Source organism: Xiphophorus maculatus, chromosome 2 (genome assembly GCF_002775205.1).
Source record: "Xiphophorus maculatus strain JP 163 A chromosome 2, X_maculatus-5.0-male, whole genome shotgun sequence".
Lineage (NCBI taxonomy): Eukaryota > Metazoa > Chordata > Actinopteri > Cyprinodontiformes > Poeciliidae > Xiphophorus > Xiphophorus maculatus.
The window spans coordinates 24659049-24685634 of NC_036444.1; the positions used below are offsets into that span (position 1 = coordinate 24659049).

General features: G+C 39.9%; 1 protein-coding gene across 1 annotated transcript; it reads right to left on the reverse strand.

Annotated features, from left to right (window-relative positions):
- On the reverse strand, positions 1 to 25574 carry slc6a15 (solute carrier family 6 member 15). The gene is made up of 12 exons (XM_023347541.1): positions 25429 to 25574; positions 22625 to 23149; positions 14390 to 14547; positions 13425 to 13551; positions 11849 to 12030; positions 8096 to 8206; positions 6579 to 6820; positions 6233 to 6431; positions 4813 to 5005; positions 2806 to 2965; positions 2507 to 2669; positions 1 to 1204 (listed from the first exon to the last, which is right to left on the reverse strand). The coding sequence occupies exons 2-12, from the start codon at positions 22923 to 22925 to the stop codon at positions 824 to 826; spliced, it is 2217 nt and encodes a 738-aa protein (XP_023203309.1). The 5' UTR covers positions 22926 to 23149; positions 25429 to 25574; the 3' UTR covers positions 1 to 823.
- Between the last annotated feature and the right edge of the window lie 1012 nt (positions 25575 to 26586).

The following is a 26586-nucleotide window of genomic DNA, read 5'->3' on the forward strand; positions in this document are numbered from 1 at the left end:
TGGATTGTTTTCCACTTTTATTCTTGAACTGGAGGAGGGGGGGAAGAGACATCGCAATTTAAGCATTTCATGAAAAAAATATTTACAAAGAGGACGCAGTCCTCACCAACACTGACAGAACATTAGTAAAAAAACAAAGACATGAGAGTTAAGTACCTCTGAACCTTAAAAACACTGCTCTGATATCCAAACTATCAGGATAAATATATTTATAATATTTATATTGTATTTACAGAATACCTCAAATGTTCAGCATGTATTCTATAAACAAATATAAATGACTTAGGCACACTTCAGTCGCAGACAATCATAGGAGTGGAATACAAGCACCGTCCTCTCACTGTTTTAACAATGCTGACGAGAACTTTGGCCAGAAATAATAACGCGTTCCATCTTGTATCTTTACATCATCCATAGTGTATACACTGGGACAAACCTCAATGCTTTAATATAGGGACCTAAATGTAGACAACCTTTTCATACAGCAGGGGTATTGCTGCAAACAAGCCTAAACCCCAAAAAGACCTTCAGGACTCTGTGAGCTCTACAGGTTCACCAAGGGGCCAAAACTGAAGAGGGTCAGAGTTCAGGGGTGAATTCAAGCAAATAAGTTGGACGAGAGTAATCTCTCTTCCAAAACCGTTTGTTTTTAGGCTTACAGTCACATAAGGTTCAGAGACGACAAACAACAGAGCAGCTACCTTATATCTACAAAGAATATACAGTGCAGTAACAATGTACAACAATGACAATGGGTGACTAAACGCACGCAGAAGGGTGGAGGAGAGAAATGGCCGGGGCGGGGCTAACTATCGCAGTCAGTCTACAAGTCCGACTCGGGCATATCTGGCATGTCCGCCATCAGGTAACCGATCCCGTAGCGGCCGTTGGGAGCGGTGTCCACCTCTGTGCCGCCGCCACCACTCTGCTTGCGGTAGATGCTTTTCCCGGGCATCGGCGAGGGCGCCTCGCTGGGGGTCTTGCCGTGGATTAGGCTGGCGTCGTCGTCGTCCTCCGGCCGGGGGCTCTCCTTGATGACGCGGCCCTTCTTGTAGGCGACGGTGGAGAGGCCGCTGGTGTTCTCGTCGATGATGTTGAAGTAGCGCAGGCAGAAGACCACGGGTACGGGCATCATGGCCATCACCACCAGAGAGATGCAAACCACGATGCCCCAGGGAGGGAAGTGGAGGGTTTTCTCTACGGCCTGAAGGGGGCAGAGGTGAGAGATGTGACAAGGTGACGATACAACCACAGACGTCAAGGTATTTTATTGGGATTCCATTAAAACAACACAAAATAGCAAAAAGGGAGACTTGGAGCTCATGAGACTGTGCATTTGAACTGGGTTTGCAGTGTAATGCTGCAAAATCAGTGCTTGATCAAGATTCAATTTCAAAGCCTTGTTTGAGCAAAAGCAGCATCAATGAAACAAGCAACATTCTGAGATTGAAAAGTTTGTTTCATTCCTTAAGTGCCTAGTGGATCGAATTAGCATCACACCTATATTCTAAGCCAGGGGTGGGCACTCCTGGTCCTCGAGGGCCGGTGTCCTGCAACTTTTAGATGCATCTCTACTTCAACACACCTGAGTCAAATAATGAGGTCGTTAACAGGACTCTGGAGAACTTGACTGCACTTAGAAGGAGATTCAGCTGTTGGATTCAGGTGTGTTGGACCAGGGAGACATCTAAGAGTTGCAGGACACCGGCCCTCGAGGACCAGGAGTGCCCACCCCTGTTCTAAGCAATTTAACATCGGACTGACAACAAAATATATAATATACAACTGAACATAAATTGAGGGATTCCAAGGATAAAACTTTTGTTTCAATTTCAATTTGCTCTGCACAGCCTCCTGAACACAGAGGGAACAAACTAGTCCTGCTAGAGAAGACATGCTATAAATACAAGCATATTCATTTGTTTGAATGGTATAGTCAAAGTCCAGACTTGAATCCAACTGAGAATCTGTTCAAGGACTTAAAAATGGATGTACACAGTGTGAGTAAGACGGAGCAAATTTTCCAAAAGGAACTAAAAATAAAAACAACAATTTTAAGATTTTCATTTCCAAAATAAAAAAAAATGTAGAAAATTATTTATTTTTTACTTTCCTTGACCAATCTGTACTTCTTTACACTGTTTCACGACACATTGAAGTTTGCGGCCGTGTTGTGACTAAAAAACGTGTGGGGGGAAAAAAACCAAAATGCTTTCCTCAAAAAACTGAAGACTATGTTTAGACCTTTGACTCGTTTAGTCTTTGTTCCACTTGGTTCTAAAATCACACAGGTGCTTTGGTGTTTCTACAGCAGACCAAACATCCTGTTTATTGTTCTTGGCTGAAACACGTTTGTTTCCAAGAAGTTTTGTGTTTTTTGTACTTTCGTGCTACCGCCCGGCTTCCCTCTGGTCCCCCTTTAATCTGCTTTCATTCGGCTCCAGGGTCACAGAGCGGTGGGGGTGGGCGGACGTCTGCTCTGGAGAAGCCGGAGGCCTCCGCTTACCTCCTCCTGTATCCAGGCGCTGTAGCTGGGAGGAGTCATGGTCAGCTGGATGAAGCTGGCGCAGAGCAGGAGCAGCAGCAGGATGGGTGTGATGTACTTCCACATGTAGTAGTAGAAGCGGTACGGAGTGAAGCCCAGCATGTCCTTCAGGTCTTCAAAGAATCTGGGGAGAAGCAGGAGGAGTGTTTTGTTTGTTGTTGTTGTTTCGCCGAAATCATGGTAGAAATCGGCGCGTTTACAAGGCGAGCGCAAAGAATCGGGCGGCGAGGCTCGTTTGTGCCGGCTGCTGACACGCTTACTTGTCGATCCCGTAGAACCAAGCGATGGCCACGTTCTCCAGCACCACGACGATGAGCAGAGGCAGCGTGGCGGAGTAGTCGTCAAACATGGTCACAAAGTAGTTCCCTGAGCGCTGAACGAACAGGAGGCCGATGGAGAAGGCCAACACGCAGCATCCCACTGCAACACAGAGGCGGGGACTCAGCAGGCTGTATACCACGTGTCAAACTAAAGGCCCGGGGGCCAAATCTGGCCCAACGTAGCTTTTTACGTGGCCCTCCGAACTCCAGATTACGTCAATAAGTCCCTCCAGTTTTTCAACAAATCCACTGAACTCACTCAAAATTTACACAAAAGCAACATTTCTTTCTAATTTTTAACTGTAAAAAATATTGTTTTCAATATTTTCCAAGAACAACATACATTAGCATAAATATGTTAAAAATTCCTTACAAATATTTCTAAATTAGTGCCACAAAATCTGCGATTTTGATTACAAAACAAGCCTCACAAAAACCATCGCAAAAACCTGGACTGACTGATCAGTGTGATTTTATTTTAAGAAACAAGTCATGAAACAAACAACGAATAACTGAAACCAACACCTATTTATTGATATTTTGACAGCTGAACTGGTTTTATTAATACATTCTGGCACAACTGTCCCTTTAAAAAGCATTCAGATTTTTGATATGGCCCAAATTGAAAATGAGTTTCATTTTCTTCCTTTATATGATACCGTCTGGGGTATCTACTTTTAGAGCCGGGACAGATTCTACTGTTAAAGGAATTATGCAAAATTCACATTTTGTACATTTTTATACTTTCAGCAAGCTTAAAAAAAAAACAAACAACCTCCAGCCGGTTTTTGGCAATAAGTTAATTCTGTTTTTAGTGTCTGGAAAATGAGTCACTTCAAAAACCTTCAGCAAAGTAACGTCACTTCCTGTTGCCTAGCAACTAAAGCGGAGCTCCAATACATTTGGTCAGGTGGTTTAACCGCTATATATGCTTCACAATGGCTGCTGGAAAAGACAAGTGTTTTGTTGTTCATCTACCATCCAAAATCCACTTGTTGCGCTCTTAGTGATTGTGCTGGAGGCTCTACTTCTGCTTTTCAAAGATGTATAGTTGTATAATTGCGCATCAGTTTGCAGCCATTTTCACGTGTGAGTGTAAATGCTGAGTTTGGGGGCGTGGCCAGCAGCAGCTCATTTGAATTTAAAGTGACAAGACGCCTTAAAACACCTCAAAGTAGACTAAAACATCATCATTTAAGAATGATTTTGTAGAACATAAAATGTAATGACCATGTTTTGTATAGAGCTATCCTAAATTGTTCAATGAGACTTAATAGGTCACATTTAAAACTCAAAATATTCTTTGAGATTTAAGAGGTTTGGTCTTTGGCAGGTCTGTTTTACATTTCTGCATGAAATGTTGTTATTTGAAATTTAAAACGACTCTTCACTCTGCTGTTGGATTCTAGGACAGCGTGGAACATAGTGATGTTGGTAACACTTTATTTGATGGGTTGTGAATAATTCTGTGATGACACTGTCATAAACATGTCATAACACCTGTCATCAACATAAGTAAGTCTTCATGAATATTTATGACTGTTGTCATAAAGTGTCATTCGTTAAATCATGACACTTTTAATACAAAGTTGACATTATTCAAAATGTCTTCGTTATGACAACTTGACATTAACCAAGAAATCATGACCTGACATAAATTTGTTATAAAAGTATTACTGATTAAACTTTAGCTTTAATAACATAAAGCTACATCATTTTCAAAGTTTCATCAGTAATAACACTGCTATAATTAAAAACATCACAGTCACTGCAAAAAATGTTGTCAGTTTTGCAGTGACAAAATCAACTGGGACAATCTCACCTCATATGCCCTGCATCTCTCCTTCAGCTTTATCATATTGGCGTCTAAAAGCTAAAACATTTCTTATGGCCGGCGGTAATATTTGTGGTCAAAGAGCTTGTTGCTAGGTGACCACTCCTTCTGACCTGTAAGAAACTCCTTGCGGACTTTGAACGTGTCGATCAGCGGGGTGAGGATGCCCTCGATGGTGCCGAACATGCTGCCGAGGCCCAGGTTGATCAGCATGAGGAAGAACATGACGGACCAGAAAGGCGAGGCCGGGAAGTGGGTCATGGCTTCCGTGAAGGCGATGAAGGCCAGGCCTGTGCCTTGGACAGCCTGGTGGAGGGAAGGAAAATGAAGTTACCAGCAGTATCTCTTTTCTTCCTAAATCTGGTTCTAGGATGGCTGCAGATTGAATTTGCTGTTTGAGAGGAAAGCTCAGCTGACCGTTCAGAAGGCCATCAAGCCGTCCCGTTGAAGTTTGATTTCAGACTAAAGAAGTTGTCGGTTCCTTTTCATTCCCATTTCCAAATTCAATATAATACACATAAGGCGTAGTGATAGCCACAGATTTTTCAGAACTTTGACCTGAATAATGGATTTTTTTTAAAGCGTGGAGCATCATGGGATCACAGCTCGTTTTGACGTTAGTTAATGGCAGTACATTTTTTTACATTTGTATATTTCATAAAGAAAGAGCTGCAGCCTGAGTTCCTAGTGACTGCTGAGTGGCTGCATACGTTGGTATGAAGTTACACTGAAGAACTTCTTTACTGCAAACTAATGCACTTAAAAAACAGAATCGGTATAAATGAAGAACACTGTGATGGGTTGACATTCCCTCACCAAAATTCTATATTGACTACCTGAAAATATTTTTAAAAGACTTCAGCTATCACTTTTGAGCTGTCTGTGTTTTTTGTTTGTTTTTATTTTTTTTTACCATTACTCTGGGGTTTTAACTGTACAATAACAGTTAACAGTATGGTCAACTTTCCATTGACAACAAATGGAAAAATAGCCAATTGGCCAATTCTGGCGCATTTACAGCAATGCTAATTAATGTGCTTTGTATCGGGGAAATAAGTTAATAAGTTTGAAAAAAAACCAACAACTTTAAGTTGTAAATGTTTTCTGATCGACGTGTTAAATTCCGTTGATAGAACTGTTACTATGTGAATGAGAGTTTATGAGAGAAAATGACAACTTAGCCAATAAATAGATGATAGAGAACAGTAAAATCCAAACGCTAATTTAATAACTGAATTACCTTCATGTATTTTTAAACCTCATTTTAGGCAAAGCACGATCAAACTGACAACTAGCTCAACTGGAACTTTCAATGGAGAGAACTACTTTATCGGCTTGTGTTGCTAATATTAGCTAGCCTGGTGGCTAGTGTTAGCTAGCCTGGTCACTGAGGCTACAAGTGAGCGAATCCTCCTAGTAAAATAATCAAAAAGCTCCCTGGTAGCCACAGAGTCATAACTTTATTTTAACAGTTTACACGTATTAAGAGGAAAAAACTCAAAACTTGAGGTTTTTGGGGTTTTTTCCATGTACCTGATTGAGCTCATCTTCAATACTGCAGGACTCCAGCCCCAGTTTGGGGTACTCATCCTCCTTCACCCCCTTGATGATCTGTATCATCTGATGGTAGTCTTCAGCAGTGACCTGACTGACCTGCGTCAGGTTGATGTGGTGGGGAATGAGGCTCTGGTCAATGTCGCTCCCCAGCAGCGCCACAATCTTGTTAGTGTTTCTAAAACAATAGAAGATCGAGCATTAAACAAAAAAAAAAAAAAACACAAATCAGTCGGGCCTAAAAATCAAGACCCGGTCGTTGGGCCTATTTTCACCGTTTTTTTTTAAACTGATCTCAGTCTGTTGTTGGACAGCTCTCACTTACAGAGCAACACATTTGCTGTTCATGATGTTGGCTTTGAAGCCCAGCACGGCGAACACCACCAGGGTGGCCAGCACGGAGGTGAAGAAGTTGATGAAGGACACCAGGACGGCGTCGAAGTGGCAGTTGTTGTCGCGCTTGTTGTAGCTGGAGAAGGCGATCACGCCGCCGAAGCCGAGGCCCAGAGCGAAGAAGACCTGCGTTGCCGCCTCCCGCCACACCTTGGCCTCCAGCATGATCTCCAGCTGAGGTCAGAGCAGATAACGTTCGCTTGTTAGTGCTTGCGAAACAAAAAAACTAAAAATTTATAGAAAGAGACGGCATTTATAATTTGAGAGGGTCAGAAAGAATAATAAAAATAAGAATAAAAACAAAGTGGATCTATTTTTACTTTTAAGGAAATAAAACATTTTCTATCAAGGTATAAAGAAGTATGTTGATTCAGTAGAGAGACGTATCATTACAAGTATAATGGGGTTTTTTTTTGTTATTTTTATATACACAAATTGCCATTTACATGGATCGATTGATTTATGCTTATAATATAATAAATGAACTTTGAGAGAAACGGTAGACCATATAAGATTTTGTTTTCCCTTCAAACTGCTCCCTTTCATTCAAAACTTTATTTTATGTTAACATGAAATGTTCATTTTAGACTGTAAATGAACAAAATAAACAAATAAATAATTATTAAATCTCACACATCGACAAAGAATACGAGGAAATTGATGTATTTAAAATATTCTTTAAATGCTCTCGTTTTAAAGCTCCATAAACGTCAGTGATATTAGCTTACAATAATTTGGTAAATATAGTGTGATTTATGGTTTTTTTAAATTGTTTATTAAAAACCAATTTAATGCATGCACATCAAAGCATGAATAAATGTAAAGATTTTTTTTCTCTGTATTTTAAAGTGAAGCATCCAGAAGCTCAAATCTGGCAGAGAAATTTCCCCCTTTAAAGCGATACAATGATCTTTTCCACAACATTTACCATCCCACCCTGTCAGGCTCTAAACCTTCTCCATAACATCTCCTATTTTTCCATACGTTCCCCTCGGCCCCTGTAAGCTCGGAGCAGGACGAACACTAAACCTCCGCCGGCTCTTGGAGACGTCGGGCGACGAGACGCAGCAGACACAAAAGACAGACGTGCTCTGCTGAAAATCACCGTCTCGGTGCTGGCTGGTTGCATAAGGACCTTGTAGCTGTTGTTTCCATGGTGACACGATCCTGTGGCCTGCCGTGCTACTGGCTGCTCGCTCCCGAGGAGCCAGCCTATCACGTGAAGATGTACTCTTTGATCTCATGCAGGGAAATGATCAGGGAGTAAAGTGAAGGAAGTGTAAAAGAAGAAAAGAATAATAATATCGAAGAGTGTGAGCGAATATTGGCCAATTAATAGTATAAATGGTATTAGTAGAGAGACTATTTCTAAATCTGTGTAGAATAAGGGACCAATCAGCTCTGACTCTGTTCCTGGACGGAGGAATGTGGCTTCAGTCGATGCTCTACCTTGGGCGTGAACATGTGTCGAATCCCGTCGATGGAGCCCTTCAGCAGCAGCGCCCGAACCAGGAAGCAGATCAGGACGACGTAGGGAAACAAGGAGCTGAAGTACATCACCTGCAAGGAGGAGAGAAGTCCTGTTTAGTCCTTCTCAGGAAAAAAAAGATGTCAGAATAAAACAATGAGTCTTTGGAAAAACTCTAAAAATAAACGTTGTTTTGAACTTCCTCCCTGACTGTCACAATCCCCCGACAGGCAAAGCTTCTTTACATTCATGCAAATTGAGAGATTATTAAAGACTGCAGTTTGCAACATAAAGATGAGACGTGCGCCGAGTCTGTGGTTTGGTTCATTGCAGCTGTGTGTTAAAATACCTCCATGTCCAGGATTCATAATTTGTGTCCCATGATATGTATGGCAACTTGATGTTTGTGCTGATCAAACTGTGTATTGTAAAGTATCAAAAGGATAGCATGAAAGGCAGATAAAGTAGTGTACATATTATTTTGTTTCTGGGGCTGGATGTAGGATCATCGAGAAAGTTGGCAATAAATAGCTTCTTTTTTTGTGTGTAATTGAGAGATTTGCATCCAAATATTTCTGCAGTCTGTGGCATTTTCTGTTGTGGTTCTTGGCCATGACTAGTTCTTGACCCACATGCAAAACCCATCATTAGCCGAGGGGCTTGTTTGATAGGACAAGGTGAGCCTCAAAGACGGAGAGCCGGATAAAAGACCTGAGTCATCCGCCCAAGACACGGTGACACATGGACTTACAGGATGGGCTGTGAGGGTGCGGCTGCAGACTCTCTGAGGTGGTTTGTGGTTGAGTCATAAGCACGGTTAGGTGAATCGGAAACATTATGTCAGCTGCTTGGTGGTCCATATGTAATTCTGAAGGAGGCGGTGCCATGTCTCAAATGAGTTCTCTTTAGGTCTGGCGCAAACTCATACTAACCTATTTCAGTTCTTTGGGCAAGACTACTGGTAATGCCTCCTTTCTTACTCAAGATTATTCAAAGCAACACAAAAGCAAGCAACTGAAGAGAGCAAAATCGGTTTCAAAATAAAATTTGAACCAACATGAAGTCAAAAGTCCAATTTGAGAGATTTCTTTGTTTGTTGTCTTCACTTTTCTTTGGAGAAGACAGATGATGAAGCTCAGCCCTGGGAAAAGCCCACACAGGGCTGAGCTTTAGTCTAAAACCTTGATCGGACTCGTCCTAAAGCCAAACAGTTTTAGTCTTCAGGTCTTCGACTTTATGTTTAGTAAAGAAGAGACCTGAACGCTTCAAGATTACATGCAGCTCCATCCTGCAAAAAGGTCAGGTTTTGGAAAATCCCATTGTTATCTTCACACCCAGGTACAAACACACCGATTTTCCACGGTGACGTGTAAACATTTTTATTACTCACTGTGGAAGTGTGTGATTCTTTAAAGTCTAATGTGTCTAATAATCTGTCCTAATCCATAAAGTTACAGATTATGTTCTCCAGTACATCACATTGTAGGCAAAATCCACCATCACCACCACAAGGCCTTTTTTTATTTATTTTTTTGCCAAACTCCTGGCAATCAAACCAAGCCAAAAAGGCGCTCATTGCCATGGTAACCAAATGGTCTGATCCCTTTTCATGCCCACGCACACACTCACACACACACCCCCACATACACATGGTACAGAAATACTGTATTTGGCTCAGAGATTCTTTGGGCAAGGCTTTTGTAAGTGTGAGCCTTTCCATTCTTTTGCAGCACAGATAGCAGAATCATTTGTAAGATAACCGGATCAGGAAAACTCTCTGGAAGAAAACGCCATGCACAGCGGTGTGGATATATGTTTTGGTTAGGAAAAACTGTTTTTTAAAATACAATCAAAAAGTTTGGATTTGCTTAAAAACAAGTGTAGACTGGATAATCAGAGGTTATTTCAGTAAAAAAAAAAAAAAAGCCGTTTTGTTGGTTTTCGTCCACATCTGTTTGGTTTGTCCCAACTCTGCTTCCGTTAAATTTCCAATATAAGCTCCTAGAAGTGGTATAATTGAGAAAAGTTGAACTGTGTCAAGGATATTCCACAGTAATATAAATCTTACAGGCAAACAGCTAATCTACCTCGTTTGCTTTTGTCGTTCCTCTTCACATTTCCATCCGGCCGTGTGGGTAGAAACCCGGGCAGAGAGACGCTGGACTAGGGGATATGATCTTTGCCCATTATGATCGATGAAAGAGATGGTTTGAACTTCCTCCGTCTCTCTCAGAATTATTACAGGATCATGAGTTGGAATCACAAAGACGGTGAAAACGCAGTTCTTGTCTTTTCAAGAACAGACAAAAAAAAAATCCACGTCACAAAATATCCAGAGTAGATTTGTTCAGATTTATTATTATTCTACTGTCCCTTATCCTTATGTGAATCGACATATTTCCATTTTGCCTACACCTGGAAGTTCGCCACTAAGGGATATTTCTATTTTCTTTTGTATGTAGCTGACTGACGTTTTTTTTTAAATTGCTTTCCAAAGTGGAGATTTTTTTTTTAAACCAGATGGAACCCCAGAGACCATGTAGACTTTATGTTTCTGATGGCAATGAAAGTTTTAGCCACTCCACTTCCGAAGAGACTCACTTCAGGTCAGATGTAGAGGGGGAAATTCGAGCAACAGCTTATGTCCAGATGGAAAGTAGGAAATCTCGTTTAGCTTTTAGCAGCGTGTCCTCTGTCTCTGGTGTGTTGCATACTGTCCAGTTCACTTTGGGAAGTCTGACTTCTGCCCGCAAAACTCTCTGACAGAGCTTTCAGAGATGCTTCCCAGCTTTGCATATATTATCTTTTGACACTGTTTCCTGTGGAAGCCAGGCAAAAACCCTAGAAGAGGGTGCTCTAAGCAAAACCTACATAAAGAGGCCTTGGTCCTCAACGCGGCAGTCGCAGGTTTGATTCCCGGCCTGGTGACCTTTGCTGCATGTCTTCCCCCTTCTCTCATTACCCACTTTACTGTCAATTCACTATAAAAAAAGGCCACTAGAGCCAATAAAACCTTAAAAACAAAACCAACCAACCAGCAACATTCAAAAAGGTCACCAAGTTCAGTCAAACGACTTGCTTAAAAACTTCAACCAGAACCTCGTCTTTTAAAGACAAAGACATTAAGCAAACTGTGTTCATTCCAGCTTCGCACTCTCGCGGTTCAAAGTTAATCAACATCCCGCATCAAAATGTATCCATAAAAGATTAAAGCCAGAAGCACAGGCCTGACTTTGAACCCAGAGGAACATGGTTAATGCTGGTCATATGACTGGAGAAACTTTGCAACGATTAAAATCATGATGTACGGAGGAGATGACGAGTGAGGAGAGCAACCTCTAGCTGGTGGGGCTAATCCCTCTGGATGCTTTGTTATACTAAGCTCAAGCAAGAAGTCCTTTAAAGATCATAAGCAGTTTAAGAAATATTTCACGAGAAAGATTTATGAAGTCACATCTAATCGGTCACTTTAGACCCTTTAGATTGCGCTAAAGTGAGCTAATTATACCGAGGAAGACTGACGATGCAAAAGAAGACTTTTTGTATTAGCACTTTCAGACTGAGAAGTTAACTGAGCCAAATTAGCAGGATTGTAGGGCAGCTGTAGTAACCCATTTTCTCTGCTCTACTAGGTTGCTCTTGGACACCATTCTCACATTGTTTTCTCTACTACTCCGAAAAAGGTCCCACTAAATGTCTATATTTAACTCGGAAGTAATAGAAAGTCTCCACACCTTCCCTGAAGACTGGATTCCCTTGATCATGGCGAGGCACACCATGGACCAGGCGGCCAGCAGGCACACTGTCATCTTCCAGTTGAGTCCTCCGCCCTCAGAGATGTTGTTGGAGATGTCCAGGGCCTCACGGTACCAGTAATAAGTGGTGGCCGAGCTCTTCTCACACTCTGGCACCACATCTGTGGTTCAAATCAAACAACAGTCAGGTTCAGAGAACGGCAAGAGTCATTTCTGCACCAAGAGACGTGCAAAGAAAAAAAAACCCAGCAAGATGCACGGACGGTCAGTAACACAGTTTGGTGTGTTAATTATTGGTACAGATGTGTGAACTACATATTGTAATTATGTTACCTCCCATAGTGAAGATTCCTGATTGAATATTTGGATGAATCTGAATGAAGTTTGCATCTTCTGCTTGTACCTAAGCTGGATGTAGCTGTTTGAGACTCAAATGGAGATTAATCAGCTAGTATCACGCTGTTTCCTGTCTTATGCTAATGTTTTACTTGGTCTAAACATGAATAAATGTAAAGTGTTTTGTGGCACCATCAGTCCTTTAAAACGTGCATTGCTACTGAAGCTCTTCTGAGCAGTGCATGTGTGTTGGGATCAAGAGTGTGGAATTGCTATTTTTGCTGACATTAATTCTATCTACTCTTATTCCCCCCTTCCCCCAACTTGTTGTTTCATCGTGTGACTTCATCTGATAAAGACTAAAGAAATATTGAGACCCACATATGAAGGTGAGCGCTTTAAGCTTGACACCCTAATGTACCGTTTGAGACTATAATTTCCAGGTAAGAACATAAATCCTTCGTGAGCAGAAGGCTGTGAGAGACAGGCAGCCATGTTTAAACCAGAAAGGACCAAAGTGTTGAATGCAGCTGAACTTTAGACTTTACAGCAGTGCAAGAAATTTGTTTTGTTTTTTTATTGCCTCATTATGTGCAAACTACAGGTGCAGATCTCTCTGCTAGCTGCTAACTGCAGCTGGAATCTAATGCTAAGTAAGTAAATATTTTGCTTAGTGCTTGTGCCCTTAAGAGTGGTCAAATTTATCTGTTGAACTCTTTACCAGTTATGCCTCTATTTACATTGTAAATACAGCAACATTCACAATAAGAGCCCTAACCACATATTAACACTTCTAAATGAAATTGATAACTGTAATGAATTAGAGAACAAAAAAAAACTGTGATACCAAATTTTCAATCAAGCAAAAATGAAACTGAAGTTAAAGCCGATTGTTTTTCGTAAGACAAATTAGTTTGAAACATTAATATCATCTGTGCTGGACAAAAACTGGCAAAATTGTAAAAACTCCTTTGCATATTATACTTTTTAAATATGTATTCATTCTTTTAGAGCGATGCTTGTAAAAAACCAGGATAACGCCATGATCATAATTTTTTTTACTGTTTAAAAAATATTGTAATAAAACATTTTCATCACATCGCCCAACACTGTGGACCCAAACAGAAGATATTCCAGAAAGTTATTTAAGACATTAGTTATCTATTTTAAGAGAGAGAAAAAAAACAAAACCAAATGTGACATGTTGCTGGTGTCTCACATGTACTGGTCTTGTTCTTGACAAGCGGACATTCGTGCCACGGCAGCGGCTGCTGGAAGGACTGGGAGAAGTAGAACAGACTCCAGCTGATGATGACATTGTAGTAGAGAGCCACAAAGAAGCACACCTGCAAGCAAACACAAAAATGAGGCATAATCTGCTTACCGGTATCGAGGTTAACCAACGGTTTAAAAAGTTACCATTTCAAAGCCACTAAAATCTTCTGTCATGTTATTTGAGACTTGGTTGTTTGGAAATATTTCAGCTCATGGAACATAAAGGCCAATCACACTGTAGAAGCAAAGGGAGCGCCACCCATCACCCTGATTAACGTAGCACTGTTTTCTAACTACAAGTGATTAATCTTTCAAGAAAAACAGATAAATGGTAAAATGTATAATGTGCTTCATAAATTATACTAAATCTTTCTGGGGTTTTTTTTAAAATCCGTACATCAAAATAAATACATTTTAAGGATAAAATATATAAAATATAGCTGGTATAGTCATTTATTTTAGCAGCAGAAGTATTTATTTTCCTGTTATTAAAAAGTGAAATAATGTATTATACTGTATATTATACAGTTTTCATTTAAATGTCAAGCGTTACCCTTCTTACCTACTTAAAATGAATGATTGTACGTTGGCCTTTAAATACAAAATGTATTATTTTCTCAAAAAGACTTACAGGTTTCTTGTAGAGAACAAGCCTCTTTCTGTTCCAATTCAAGGATTAAATAACTGAAATACACTGACATTTTGTATGAATCAATTTCTTGTGTAAAAATGTTTTTAAGAAAAACAATTAGCACTACTACGTAGTACTTTGACATTTAATGCTTTACGCTACTTGACATCCTACAGTGGCGTTGCATCAGAACGATCAATGTTCGGGGGGGGGGGGGGGTTCTGGTCAGCTTTCACTTTGTGAGTGCGGAACAGAAAGGTTCACGGCATCTGACTCACCACGCAGCTGGCAAAGCCGATGCCCCCCAGCCGAGGGCTGATGTAGTTCCACACGCCGATGCTGCCCCTGCGGATACGCTGGCCCACGGCGAGCTCCAGGAAGAACAGCGGGATGCCAATCAGGACGAGCAGGATCAGATAGGGCACCAGGTACGCCCCTGCCAATCAAAACACAGCGCGCCGCACGCTCGATGAAGCAACACGCAAGGGCAGGAAGCCATTACATCAGATAACATCGGCAGGTTTCATTTCCTCGAAGCAACAATGCACATGGGACGACTGACACACGTTGCTCTTTCTAAACATCTGGTGGGTTTTCATCTCCCTTGTGATGTGTGGTGCAGCCAAACTATTCTGGAAGCTATAAAAGACACCGAAGTCTTACATTAACCCAGACTACAACTGCATTATAAGTTTACGAGTTGAGGCTGATTTACCAACATCAGAGCAGGCCTTAATGGTGTGGTAAAGAAAGATAAAAAGAGTCACATCTGTAAAGGCAGAGCTCTTGCAGGTGTAGATTGCCAACCACAACTATAAATGGATTTAGGGAGTCGACGAGCTTTTAGATCAGATATTGTCTCTTTTCCTCTCAAATCAGGGGAAACTAGATAATGTGGTGAGGTTCCTTCCCTTTACCTGGGGTGAAACGTCCTGTGTGAAATGACAAAAATGTCTTGAAAACTGTTGCTGGTTTTGTACTGGAGTTACAGTGCCATGGAAAGTTGAGGATTTCTTATTTCCAAACCAAAATGTTTCAGATCATTAAACAAATTTTAATGTAAAACAAAGATCAACATGAAGTAGGCAAAACACGTCTTGCCTTTACATGCAGAAGTTTGAGACCAGATGAGAAAGTCAATTTCCATTCTGGAAAGTTTCACAAAGCCATATCTGAGGCTCTGAGACTCCAGCGAATCCCAAGGAAAGCTATGGAGAAAAGACGGAACGGTGGCGAACCTTTCCAGAGATGTGCAGTCTACCAAGATTACTCCTAAGAGTGCATTGATGACTCATTCAAAAGGTTCAAAAAAAACAACTCAGAACAACATCCAAAGGACTGCAGGCCTCATGACCCCTTGTTAAGGTCGGTGTGCTCGTATGAGACAGAGTGAAAAGCATCTACTTGAGAGCTCCAAAGCCAAACCACAACCTACCAGAGAAACAGAAAGGATCGTCTGACAGTTACCACAAAACATCTTCATAACCACCAAGTCTTTTGGGAAAATATTTTATGGACGGACAAAGGCAAATGAGCCAAATGTCGTTTCACAGTTTTTGATATGGGCCGTACATCTTAATGCCAAAGGTGGCATTAAGATTTTACACAATTTTATGGATGACGGAAATGGAGCTACTTACAGCCAAACAAAGTCGTGGTGTGATGGTTTGTGGTGGGTTTACCTCTTTGGGTCCTGAACAAATTGCCATAGTTTAGAATGTAAAACGAATTTTGCTTTCTTGCACAAAATCCCAAAGGACTGTATCGAATCATAAGCTTGTTAAATAAAGTGTTTCACCTAGTCAAAGTCTGGATTTAAATCTGATTGCTGTGCTGTGGCAGGAATTAGTTTGATGATTTGAAACATTTAGAGACACCATTTTGTACGGGGGCAAATACTTTTTCTCAGCACCGTATGCTGCAGCTGTCTGTCAAACATTCTGCTGGGTTTGTAAGCTTGTTCTAGTCTGGCTGACCCCTCAAAGTGTTAAAAGTCACATTTTCACACAACGATTTGCAGATAGAATCAGATTGGATTTCAGGGCCCTGCAGGTTGGGGGCCTGGAATCAAACTCAGCGTCTCTCCTGCTGAGCCACAGCCGCTCCGTCATGTCTTGCAGACAAACCGCAACAACAGATGTGAACTCTGGTGGGTTGGTGATATTATGTCCTTTTCAACAGATCTTATTGTTCCATGTGGCCCGGCGTTTATTGAAATTTTTTTCCTGACTTCCGCTGTCCCTCCCAGTTTTGACCTGGGTGGGAGTGGCAATACAAAGGAAAATCAGCATGAGTGTCCCGTCTATGTGTTGTTTTAAGGATGTGCTATGTACGACCTGCTTTTAATATCAAAACAGCTAATTCTGGTTTGCTCACATACAGCTGATTCTTGGAGGGGAAACTGTCTGGTATCTATTGTTGTCGAAAAAGAAACTCAACAGCTTCCAACAAAGTCAACGGTCTATACAGCTGTGTATTGGTTTGATCGTAATTTTCTTACTTCATTCCTGAAATAAACCACCAGTCCTTTTAAATTCTTTTACAATTCTTGAGCCTCAAAGCAAATTTTGAATGTGTCTTTAATCATGTGTTGTAAATAAATAAACAATAAATGTGAACAATTAGTTTATTGTTCACATTGAAATACTTTCTTGGCTAAAAAGTATTGAACAGCTAGGAAAAGATATAATATGTATCTACTCTTAAAGTTCCAAATGTCCCTCCTATCTTAACTCCTATATTGCAAATGTATGCAAGCTAGCTAGCTTGCATACATTTGCCCGTACGCACAATATGTAAGAACATGATTAAATGGATACAAAAAATAAAAAAAATAATCATAAATCATATCTGTCCAATCACTTTCTTTGCTAAACTTTATTAAAGAACTAATATATATATATCTACTCTTAAAGTTTCAACTGTTGCTCCTATCTTAGCTTAGCAAGCTAGCTTGAATACGTTTGCTAGTATATATATATATCTATATATATCTATATATACTGCTCAAAAAAATAAAGGGAACACTTAAACAACACAATATAACTCCAAGTAAATCAAACTTCTGTGAAATCAAACTGTCCACTTAGGAAGCAACACTGATTGACAATCAATTTCACCTGCTGTTGTGCAAATGGAACTTTGTACAGAACAAAGTATTCAATGAGAATATTTCTTTCATTCAGATCCAGGATGTGTTATTTGAGTGTTCCCTTTATTTTTTTGAGCAGTGTATATATACAACCTCTTTCTTTGCTCTATCTGTTAAAGGTTAGACTGTAAATAGAAAGCAATACCATGGAGGTTTTTTCTAAGTCTACCCTCAACCTTTGAACCAAGTGTTAACCCTCCAATTCCCTTGCAAAGGCAGGGAGACAGAGGTAAAGAATCTCTCTTAAGACATTGTTAACAACTCACTAAGGTCCTGAGTGAAATAGGAGTAGAAGGACTCTCACAGGGACCTGCACCAAGCCCCAGATCTGCCATTATAATCAAATTATAGATGAACACAGCAGGGTTCAAGGAGTTGTTTAAAGCAGGCCTGAAAACATGACAGAGAAACACGCAGAGAAGCAGAGGCAGAAAGATGCACCGAAACTGAACTAAAAACATTTGGGAAACTGTCCAGGATCTACCCCGCCTCCAGCCTAATGACCGCTGGAAGTCCCAGAGTTATTATTGATTACTTTGAGGTTTTATAGATAGAATATGTGGTATATTAAACTTTTCAGTAGAATAATGCTTTGTCCTATTTGATCAAAGCTATGTCTTGCTGTTGGTGCATTTGTTACCAAAACAAACCTTCTTGGATTTTGCATTCCATCAGTGTATAGTTGTGAAAAAATTACATAACTAAATAAAATATTCAGCTCCTCATGTTTATATATGTAAGTCTAATTTGGTCTATTATGCATAAAAAAACATGATTTAGCTGTCAATAAACAACAAAATTAAACTTGCTTTAGTCAAACCATATATATATATATATATCTATAGATATATAGATATATATATATATATATATCTATAGATAGATATCTATCTATATATATATATATATATATAAATATACAGTACAGACCAAAGGTTTGGACACACCTTTTAATTCAATGAGTTTCCTTTATTTTCATGACTATTGACATTGTAGATTCACACTGAAGGCATCAAAACTATGAATAACATGTGGAAATATGCACTAAACAAAAAAGTGTAAAACAACTGAAAATACCCCTTATATTCTAGTTTCTTCAAAGTAGCAACCTTTTGCTATGATTACTGCTTTGCACACACTCTGCATTTTCTTGATGAGCTTCAAGAGGTCGTCACCTGAAATGGTTTTCACTTCACAGGTGTGTCCTGTCAGGTTAATAAGTGGGATTTCTTGCCTTATAAATCATGAAAATAAAGAAAACCCATTCAAATTAGAAGGTGTGTCCAAACTTTTGGTCTGTACTATATATACTGTATATACTGTATATACAGTATATATATATATAAAATGGAGCCCTAGTTTTCAGGTTAGTGACCCAAACCACCATTTTTAAAAGTAATAAATGTAGGAATATCCTAATACCTTTTTTATTTTATTCTACAGCAAAAAATAATAATCTGTTCTTATTTTTTTTATATTGAAATTTACTGCATCGTTAAACTCAATAGCAAATTCCTACATGTTCAAATGTGTGAGAAGTTTTCTTTTTCATATGACTACGTCTAGAGTGTAACAGGAATCTTATTCGACTATATTAGTAACTGTTGTTCTCTTGGTGTGGAAAGACAATTCGTCATTTCTCAACAATAACACACCCAGATTGAGAGATGGTCTCCTCCCAGACGAACCCGTCCGTCTCAGTTGCTTTTAATCAGCTTTCATGAATCAGGCGACAGCTTTGTATAATCTCCGGGTGGGAAGCGCCTGCAGCTCGTTCCCACCTTTCTAGGACACATACGTGTAGGGTGTTATCACCAGAGCATCCTCAGAACGCCTAACGTGTTCCTGATACCACCGCGTTCCCGTGTGGCAAAACACATGGGAACATAAAAACATAGCTGTTAGACAAACACAGCTGATTTCCAAACGAGTTCACAGACAGGTTATTACGGCATGTTGGTTCTCAGGAGGTCATGTGACACTTATTGGTTAAAAAGTAAGCAGACTGTCTTGTCGGGACAGACCAGTGGTTAATAATATGGACTCATCTGCTGTATCTTGAAGAGATATAGTAGATATGCAGTAGTACCCTTCCTCAGCCAGAGATGAATTTTAATACTGAACCACATTGTGCAACACTGATTGTAAACACAGAGTAAGTACGGTGTTATTACGAAAGAGATGCATGATCTTTTCATGGGCTTGGAGTTGGAATACATTTAATAAAACAAAATCAGAAGTGTACCTCTCACAGAAGGCTAGCACACAGAAATAAAAACACAAGCTGCTATGAGGTGAACATGTTTGTTCTTGGTTTATTTCTCTTAAGCTCCAGCTGAGTCTGACAGCCTCTTGCGCTGTTTGTAGTTTGTGGGAACATTTAGTAACATTTGGTGTGAAAACCAGACAGAAAAAAGGCTGTTGATGACTTGCGGCTATTTAAATGCCTTAGAAATTTGGAATTCAAATATTAGGTTGCCCCTTTCTTCAGTAATGCCAGCTAACCAAATAAAAATGTTAAAATGAATGAAAACACCATTTTTCAGTTTAATGGAGCAAATATTAGAGTTGAACATACCTACTTTCTGTATGTAGGTATGTAGCTATGTACAAAATAAATATACACAAATAAATCACTATTAGCCTAAACTAAACTCATAGTCGTAGCTAAGTGCTAATTTCAACATACATCTTTCTGAAACAAATAGGCTTGACCTTTCATGGTCATGTGTTGACTAGAACCACAGAATGCCTGTTGTTGAAAACAAAACATGAATTTGTTTTTATTTACGCAACAAAAAAGGCAGTTCTGATGGGAATATGGAAAAGATTTGAGGGAGCACACTTACTCTCCCCACATGTCCTCTGTGCAGGAAACACACAGAGGACATGTGTGACTGAGATTGATCAAAGTGAACAGGGTGGGCTTCCTGTCACCCATCAAAACCAGTCTCCTACCCCACCAAAAACAGTCGCACCGTAATAAGGGTTATAAAATAATTTGATTTTTTGCTTCAAGGGAAGGAGCAACCCAAGCTCATGGGACGAAGACACAACAGTTTATTCGACAGAGTTGACACACACAGAAACTACTGATCAATAAAGTCTAAGGTAAAGCAACTTATTGCCTTATTGCCCCCCCCCACACACACACAAATAGAGTCCATTGCATGATTTTACCTGTGAAAATTAGTTGCAAAAGCAACTTGTTTCTCGTCAGTGTTTGAGCCACATGAATGACAATTCATATATTTCACATTAGCTTCAAGTGACTATTTAGGGCCAAACATGTTGTTGTAAGATATGACAGACTGTCATCAGAATAATGTTTTGATAGCAATAATACTGTTCTGAGTTCAAACTAAGTTTGTTGAAATAAGCAATAAATAAATTAATCGCATCATAAATGAAAACAAACTTGATCGTTTCCATTTGCATGTTTGTTTTTCTTGTGTCTCTATCTCTTTATACCAAAGACCAGATGATAAAAAAGCTTCAGTCTGGTGCATCGGTTTCCACTATTCCCTTTTTCAAAGGGCAAATGTTTACAGAGACTTTGGTATGCATTCTATTTGTTGTTTTGTTTATTTATTTTGGATATTTAAAATGTCTTCCAGTTCCAGTGTTAAATGTTTGTTACAAATTCAATATTGTCGATCTTTGAGAGTTTGCATTATTATGCCATTACCATTATGTTACTTGAAAATAGTCAATATTGTTGTTTATTGCAATAACTACTGGGAAAATGTATTGTCCATCAAAATGTGTAATTGTGACAGGCCTAGAAATAACAGGTTTTGTCTTGTAAATAAGTTTGAGTAAAAACACAAACTGATCATCTGATGAAAATTGATACTTTCAGCTGCTTCTATTCACTACTGCTGTTTTACAAAAGCACTGCCCGACCATAAAAATCAACACATCTGCGAGAAACAAGCTAGAAAACCAACAATAAGGTGCAATGGTTGAACCTTTAACCTCAGCCATTCTGTAAAACAGGCACTAATCACCGACTTACCACTGGTCCCAAATAACACCTTTAAGTGTCTAATTTAGCTAATCTGTTGTCTGACTTACATTATACTTACTCATCATTATATTCCCCAGCTGGATTTTGGTGGAGACGTGTGGCTTCAGTTCAACACCATTATTTTCTAATCAAAGATGATTTTCCAACAGAGAACCTTTTATTTCTAAAGCCACACATGCTTGATGTGTGCATGAAGTCAGCTGAAGTGACTTTGGCCTTTTCAAAGCAAGCGCAAACATTTCATGTCACATACATTTGCTGATGATGTAACACGTCTCTTGTAAATGAGACAATGAGTCTCAAGAGATTTTCCTGTATAAATAAAGGATTGATAGAAAATAATAAAACAATACTTTTATTTTGGTAAATCTCAGACAGGGAGGCGTGCAGGGATGATAGAGAAGATGCAAAGAATTAGGAACATTTTAGCCAGGGATTGTGCAGGTTTCACCAACTGTAATTTAAGACTCTTTTTTTTAAAGACACTTCTTGTAGGACAAGTGCTTTAAAATCCACTAAACTTCAGCTTTCATGTCCACCAAATGCTGCTCTGCTGGATTAGTGCCAGTAATATGGTGACCATTTCTGGGGAGCAAGCAAATCGCTTTCTGGCTAGCTAGCAAAGGTATATTAGCAACTAGTTAGCGATAGCCTCAACCACCTCAAATCATAAAACTCAACACATGACTGCATGCAACTCAAACTTTTGCCTGACAGAAAAGTAATGAAAAAGAAAAAAAAACACTACAAATAATATACAACATTAAATAGTCCTGACGTGCAAATAGCTTGCTAGCTAGCTAGCAAGGGTATACTAGCAGCTAGTTAGCAATCGACTCAACCGGCTAGAGTCACAAAACGCCATAGATGTTTGCACGCGAGAATGTAAAAGATTAAATTAAAGATTTTAAAAAATTAAGACCTGTGAACAACATATTTAATGCCAAACTACTTTTATGTAAAGCAAGACATTTTATGGCCTTAATTTTAGATACATGAATTTAATACTTTTTTAAGGATGCGCAGCCAGACATCCTGTTATCTAATGCAAGGTTTGAATGTGTAGAAGTGGGTAGTGAGCCTGAGTCAACATTAAAGTATAGCTAAGAGACAGATAAATGTGAGAAAAAACAACGATGCACAGTCAGGGGCCATCACACTGTCAAGGTTTGATGTAATAAACTCATTTTCAAATATTTTCCAGCTGTGAACAAATATTACCTCCCAGTTAAGTTTTTAATGTGTTTCTATTATTGCTGTTCAGTCTGAGTGGGAGGAAGCTATAACTGCCCACAGTAAAACTGTAAAAGAGGCCTGCTGAGAGTAACTCACCGCCTCCGTTCTTCTGACACAGGTAGGGGAACCGCCACACGTTGCCCAGGCCTACAGAGAAGCCAACCTGGGCCAGGATGTACTGGAGCTTGCTGTTCCAGGCCGGGCGCTCCTCCTCCTCGCCGTCCGAGGCCCCTTCCTCCACATCGCACTCCTTGCCTTCGCCTTCGGGGCTGTCGACAATCAACGAGCTCTTCTTGAAAGAATCGTCACAGGCGTCCTCATTGGAAAGCAGGTCCCTGACAGACTCCGTGACATCGTCGTCAAGCTCTCTCTTGACGGCCTTGCTGTTTTTGGGCATTTGATAAAGCAAACACGGGCGGGGAGGGTGGAACTTCTTTTTTGTTGTTGTTTTTTTTTAAAGTCTTGGCAGTGGATTTTAAAGGCGGTGCCTGCAGCCAGTGAGAGTCACCTTGTAAAGAACTCAAGGGGAGGGTGGGCGTTCAACGACCCAGGGGGGATTCAAAAAGTCTGTGAAGGTTGAGTGGTTAGTAAGTGCTTTATTTCTTCATTATCACCAAATGTCTGTGGAGCAGAAAGAGAAACAGTATGAGCAGTACATAACAGTGAAACTACAACACTCATTCCTTAGGCGTCTATACTTCGACCATTGGTTGGTTGTCTGACACAAATCTCAAATTGTAACCTCTAATTAAAGGAATTCTTGGTCAGGATGTTCAAGAACATTGCAAGATCCACCAAGTCAAGTCTATTATATATAAGCCTGGTAAAAACCAGCCCTTTGTTCTATGCTTTATTGCTTATTGTGTTCCAATAAACACACATCAAAACTGTTTTTAGAATGGATAAAGCAAGCTAACATGAAGCGCCTGGATAACCTCTGAGCTCTGACCTCAACTGTATTGAAAATTTTGTCTATGTTTAAAATCCGGGTAAGTGTCAAAAAAAAAGCAACTATTTCTGATAAGAAGAATTTGTAAAAGTTTCCAGTTAAAATTCTATCAGAAGCAAGCTGGTGCCTACAAAAATGTAGCCAAGCAGTGGCTGCAACTTGCTGTGGGACATCTAGATAAGTATTAGAATCCATGTGAATGTTTGAGCCTGTATGTAGAATTTTGACCCAGTGTGCATTAGAAAAAAAACAAACATAAATTCAGATTTCATCATAAGATCACTAAAGATAAAGTGCTTAAGGGAAAAGAGTGCTAACCATCTCTTTTATTAAGCTAATGCTGCATGTCAAGGTAGCTGACTGCACCTATACAAACAGCCTGACTACAGTAATAACTAAGCTAATTAGCAGTTTGTTATACTTATGCTACTCAATAGAAATAAAATGGCTAATAGATATGATATTGCCCAGTAGGCACGTAAAAGCACAACTTAAATTAATTTTATAATTCTCAAGCCTATGTATCAAAACCTTAATGCAATAGAAAACATTACTTGAAGTGTAATAAACAGTATTAATTTAGCAGCAATATAAATAATTGTAGCTTTTCTGTTTATATAAAAATAAATTAGGTCATGCTGCGTGTTAGAAAATCTTTATCTTTTTTTTAAAATCAAGATGATCATAACTGTGAAGCATTAATCTAAGACAGATATAAAGGATGCAGCCTTATGCCCTCACATGGGAATCACATGGCTGGCATGGGCATCAATGAATGGGGATCATGTTGTTCTTTTAGTCGCTGTTCTGAGAAACTCAAGGCCTGGGAGCGAATCGGACTGGGACAGGTGGAGCTCTCACGTTTTCAGCCTCCTGAATATTTGAGGAGGCGAAGCTGCATCCAAACCCAAAACTATTTTTCCGCCGCTCCCCGACAGATGGTGAAGGAAACCCCTTCAATGTTCTTATTTTACTCCGATTTTTCTCTCTACGTTTCCCCATTTCTCTGAACGACAGTAATTTACGACCATTGCAGACTAAGAGAGCCGTCCAGGGTGTGTGCAGCCCCGGCCACGCAGCCATCCACGCGCGGGCAAGGTGCGCAGCCTCCCTGTCTGCTCCGGTCCAGCTGGAGAAAATGCCGCCACTTCTGCTCATTAATACACGTCCGTTTATTTCCACCAGTTTCAAGCTTCTTCTAAATAAAATGTCATGGAGGGTGGGGTGGGTGTGTGGGGTCCTCCTGAGGAGAGCACGCTTCCCGCCGACCTACCGCAGGATTAAATACTGGTTAGATTAGCGCTTTCAGATTAGCTGTTGAATGAGGAGCAAAAAGGAGCAGGCGATCTAAAGCAGCCAACAAAAAAAATGGGTGCGGGGATGATTTATTAAATAACAGAACCAGGATGTAAAAAAACGCTAGCTAAGCAAACAAATAGGGTTTAAGGTAAGAATTCAACACACGAAGAAGAAAACTGTAAATAAAAAACGTCCAATTTCTTCTTCTTTTTTTACCTAACAGCAAAGAAATGCGGTCAGAAAAAAAAATATATATTTTTAATTAATAACAATATAAATATAAGTCATTGTGATGCTATTTTGGATCCACTCCGGCACAATTTGTTCCGAATTGGCATAAATTAGAGCTGCGCGCGCTTCTTGACATCCATGTGAGATGTTTCATCATTCCCCGGCCTTCAGCTCCATCCTGCTGCACTGGTACCTCTCAGCCTCTCTCTCTCTCTCACACACACACACACACACACACACACACACACACACACACACACACACACACACACACACACACACACACACACACACACACACACACACACGCACACACACACACACACACACACACGCACACACCCTCATCCTCAGATGCCTTTGTCCTCAACAACCTGCCTCCTACACGCCGGAGAAGCTATTTCGAAACGCCTCATCTCACCTGAGCGTAACAGCAGAATTTTCCCGACAGGATCCGTTTCAGGGGATGAAGTTGTGAGAAGACATGCACGGGGAAGACATCATCACTCGCTTCGGTCCGACCGGTTTATGTGGGTTCATCTGACTTCAGCGCTCTATTTCTCTCCAGCTCGCCGCCCCAAGCGGTGGCATCATCTCGAGGGGACCTCCGCACCTTCTACCCCACGAACAACGAAGCGAACCCGCCCTCCATCTTAACTCCTTTATTTTTATCCACTATATCCTGGTGGTTTATTTCACAACACGCGCCATTTTCGCACGTTTTCTCTTTAAATTTTAAGAAAATGAGCATCTTCTTCATCCGGTACCCCCCCTTCTGCTAGGTGAATTGGTTCAACCCACGAGAATACCCCCCTACTACAGGAAGTGGGCTGGCTCACGACATGCAATGTGCCTCTGTTTATAAAATCTTTATCCTCCACAATGGCTGCGGATTCCGTCGGATATTCTGGGGATTATCTTTACATGTTGATTAGAATTCATATGAACGAAAGATTGTAGTTTGGGGTTCATTCAGAAGGGGGGAAAAGCGTGTTGTTTTCTGTCTTTTATTTTGCTCATTGTCGGAATTTAATCCCTCATCCACGAGCTGAATCTCCCAGGGTGTCGCGATAAAAACAATTACATAAAGCCCTGACCACTGGACTCCATTTCATATGAAATGGTGCGTTTAAATCAGACATAATAACACAGACATGCATTAAAGTACCAGGTAGCTTAAAGTGAACTCTTTTTATGACTCAATATAATTTTAAAATCAAATCATATATTTGACAATAAAAAAAATGGATTTTGAAGGACATTAAATGCTAAAAATGTAAAAAAAATATTATAGAGTTTTTATCTAGTATGTCGAAATTCTATGCTTTGGTAGTTAGAATTTGTTAGAATTTAACAGTTTAGCAGATAATGGAGAGGGTTAGATGTTTTGGGCATTTAAATTTGATTTAACATTCTTCGTGTTTGAAGATAGTAAAACAAAACCGGTGGGCAAAATTAAACAAAAAAAATGGCCTTTGTTTTGTTTCTAGACAGGAATCTAAAGCTTTCTACTTCTTTTCCAGCTCAAACATTTTTTTTATTATCATGAAACAAATTCAGATTAACAAAACCACATCAA

What these genes read in the sequence shown, in the direction of transcription:
- slc6a15 (XM_023347541.1), bottom strand. Translation starts at nt 22,925, where the DNA reads ATGCCCAAAAACAGCAAGGCCGTCAAGAGAGAGCTTGACGACGATGTC. An exon ending in TTGAAGATGAGCTCAATCAG is followed by an intron (nt 5,006 to 6,232) that starts GTACATGGAAAA and finishes TCCCTCCACCAG; the next exon opens with GCTGTCCAAGGCACAGGCCT. An exon ending in CCGCAAGGAGTTTCTTACAG is followed by an intron (nt 2,966 to 4,812) that starts GTCAGAAGGAGT and finishes TCTGTGTTGCAG; the next exon opens with TGGGATGCTGCGTGTTGGCC.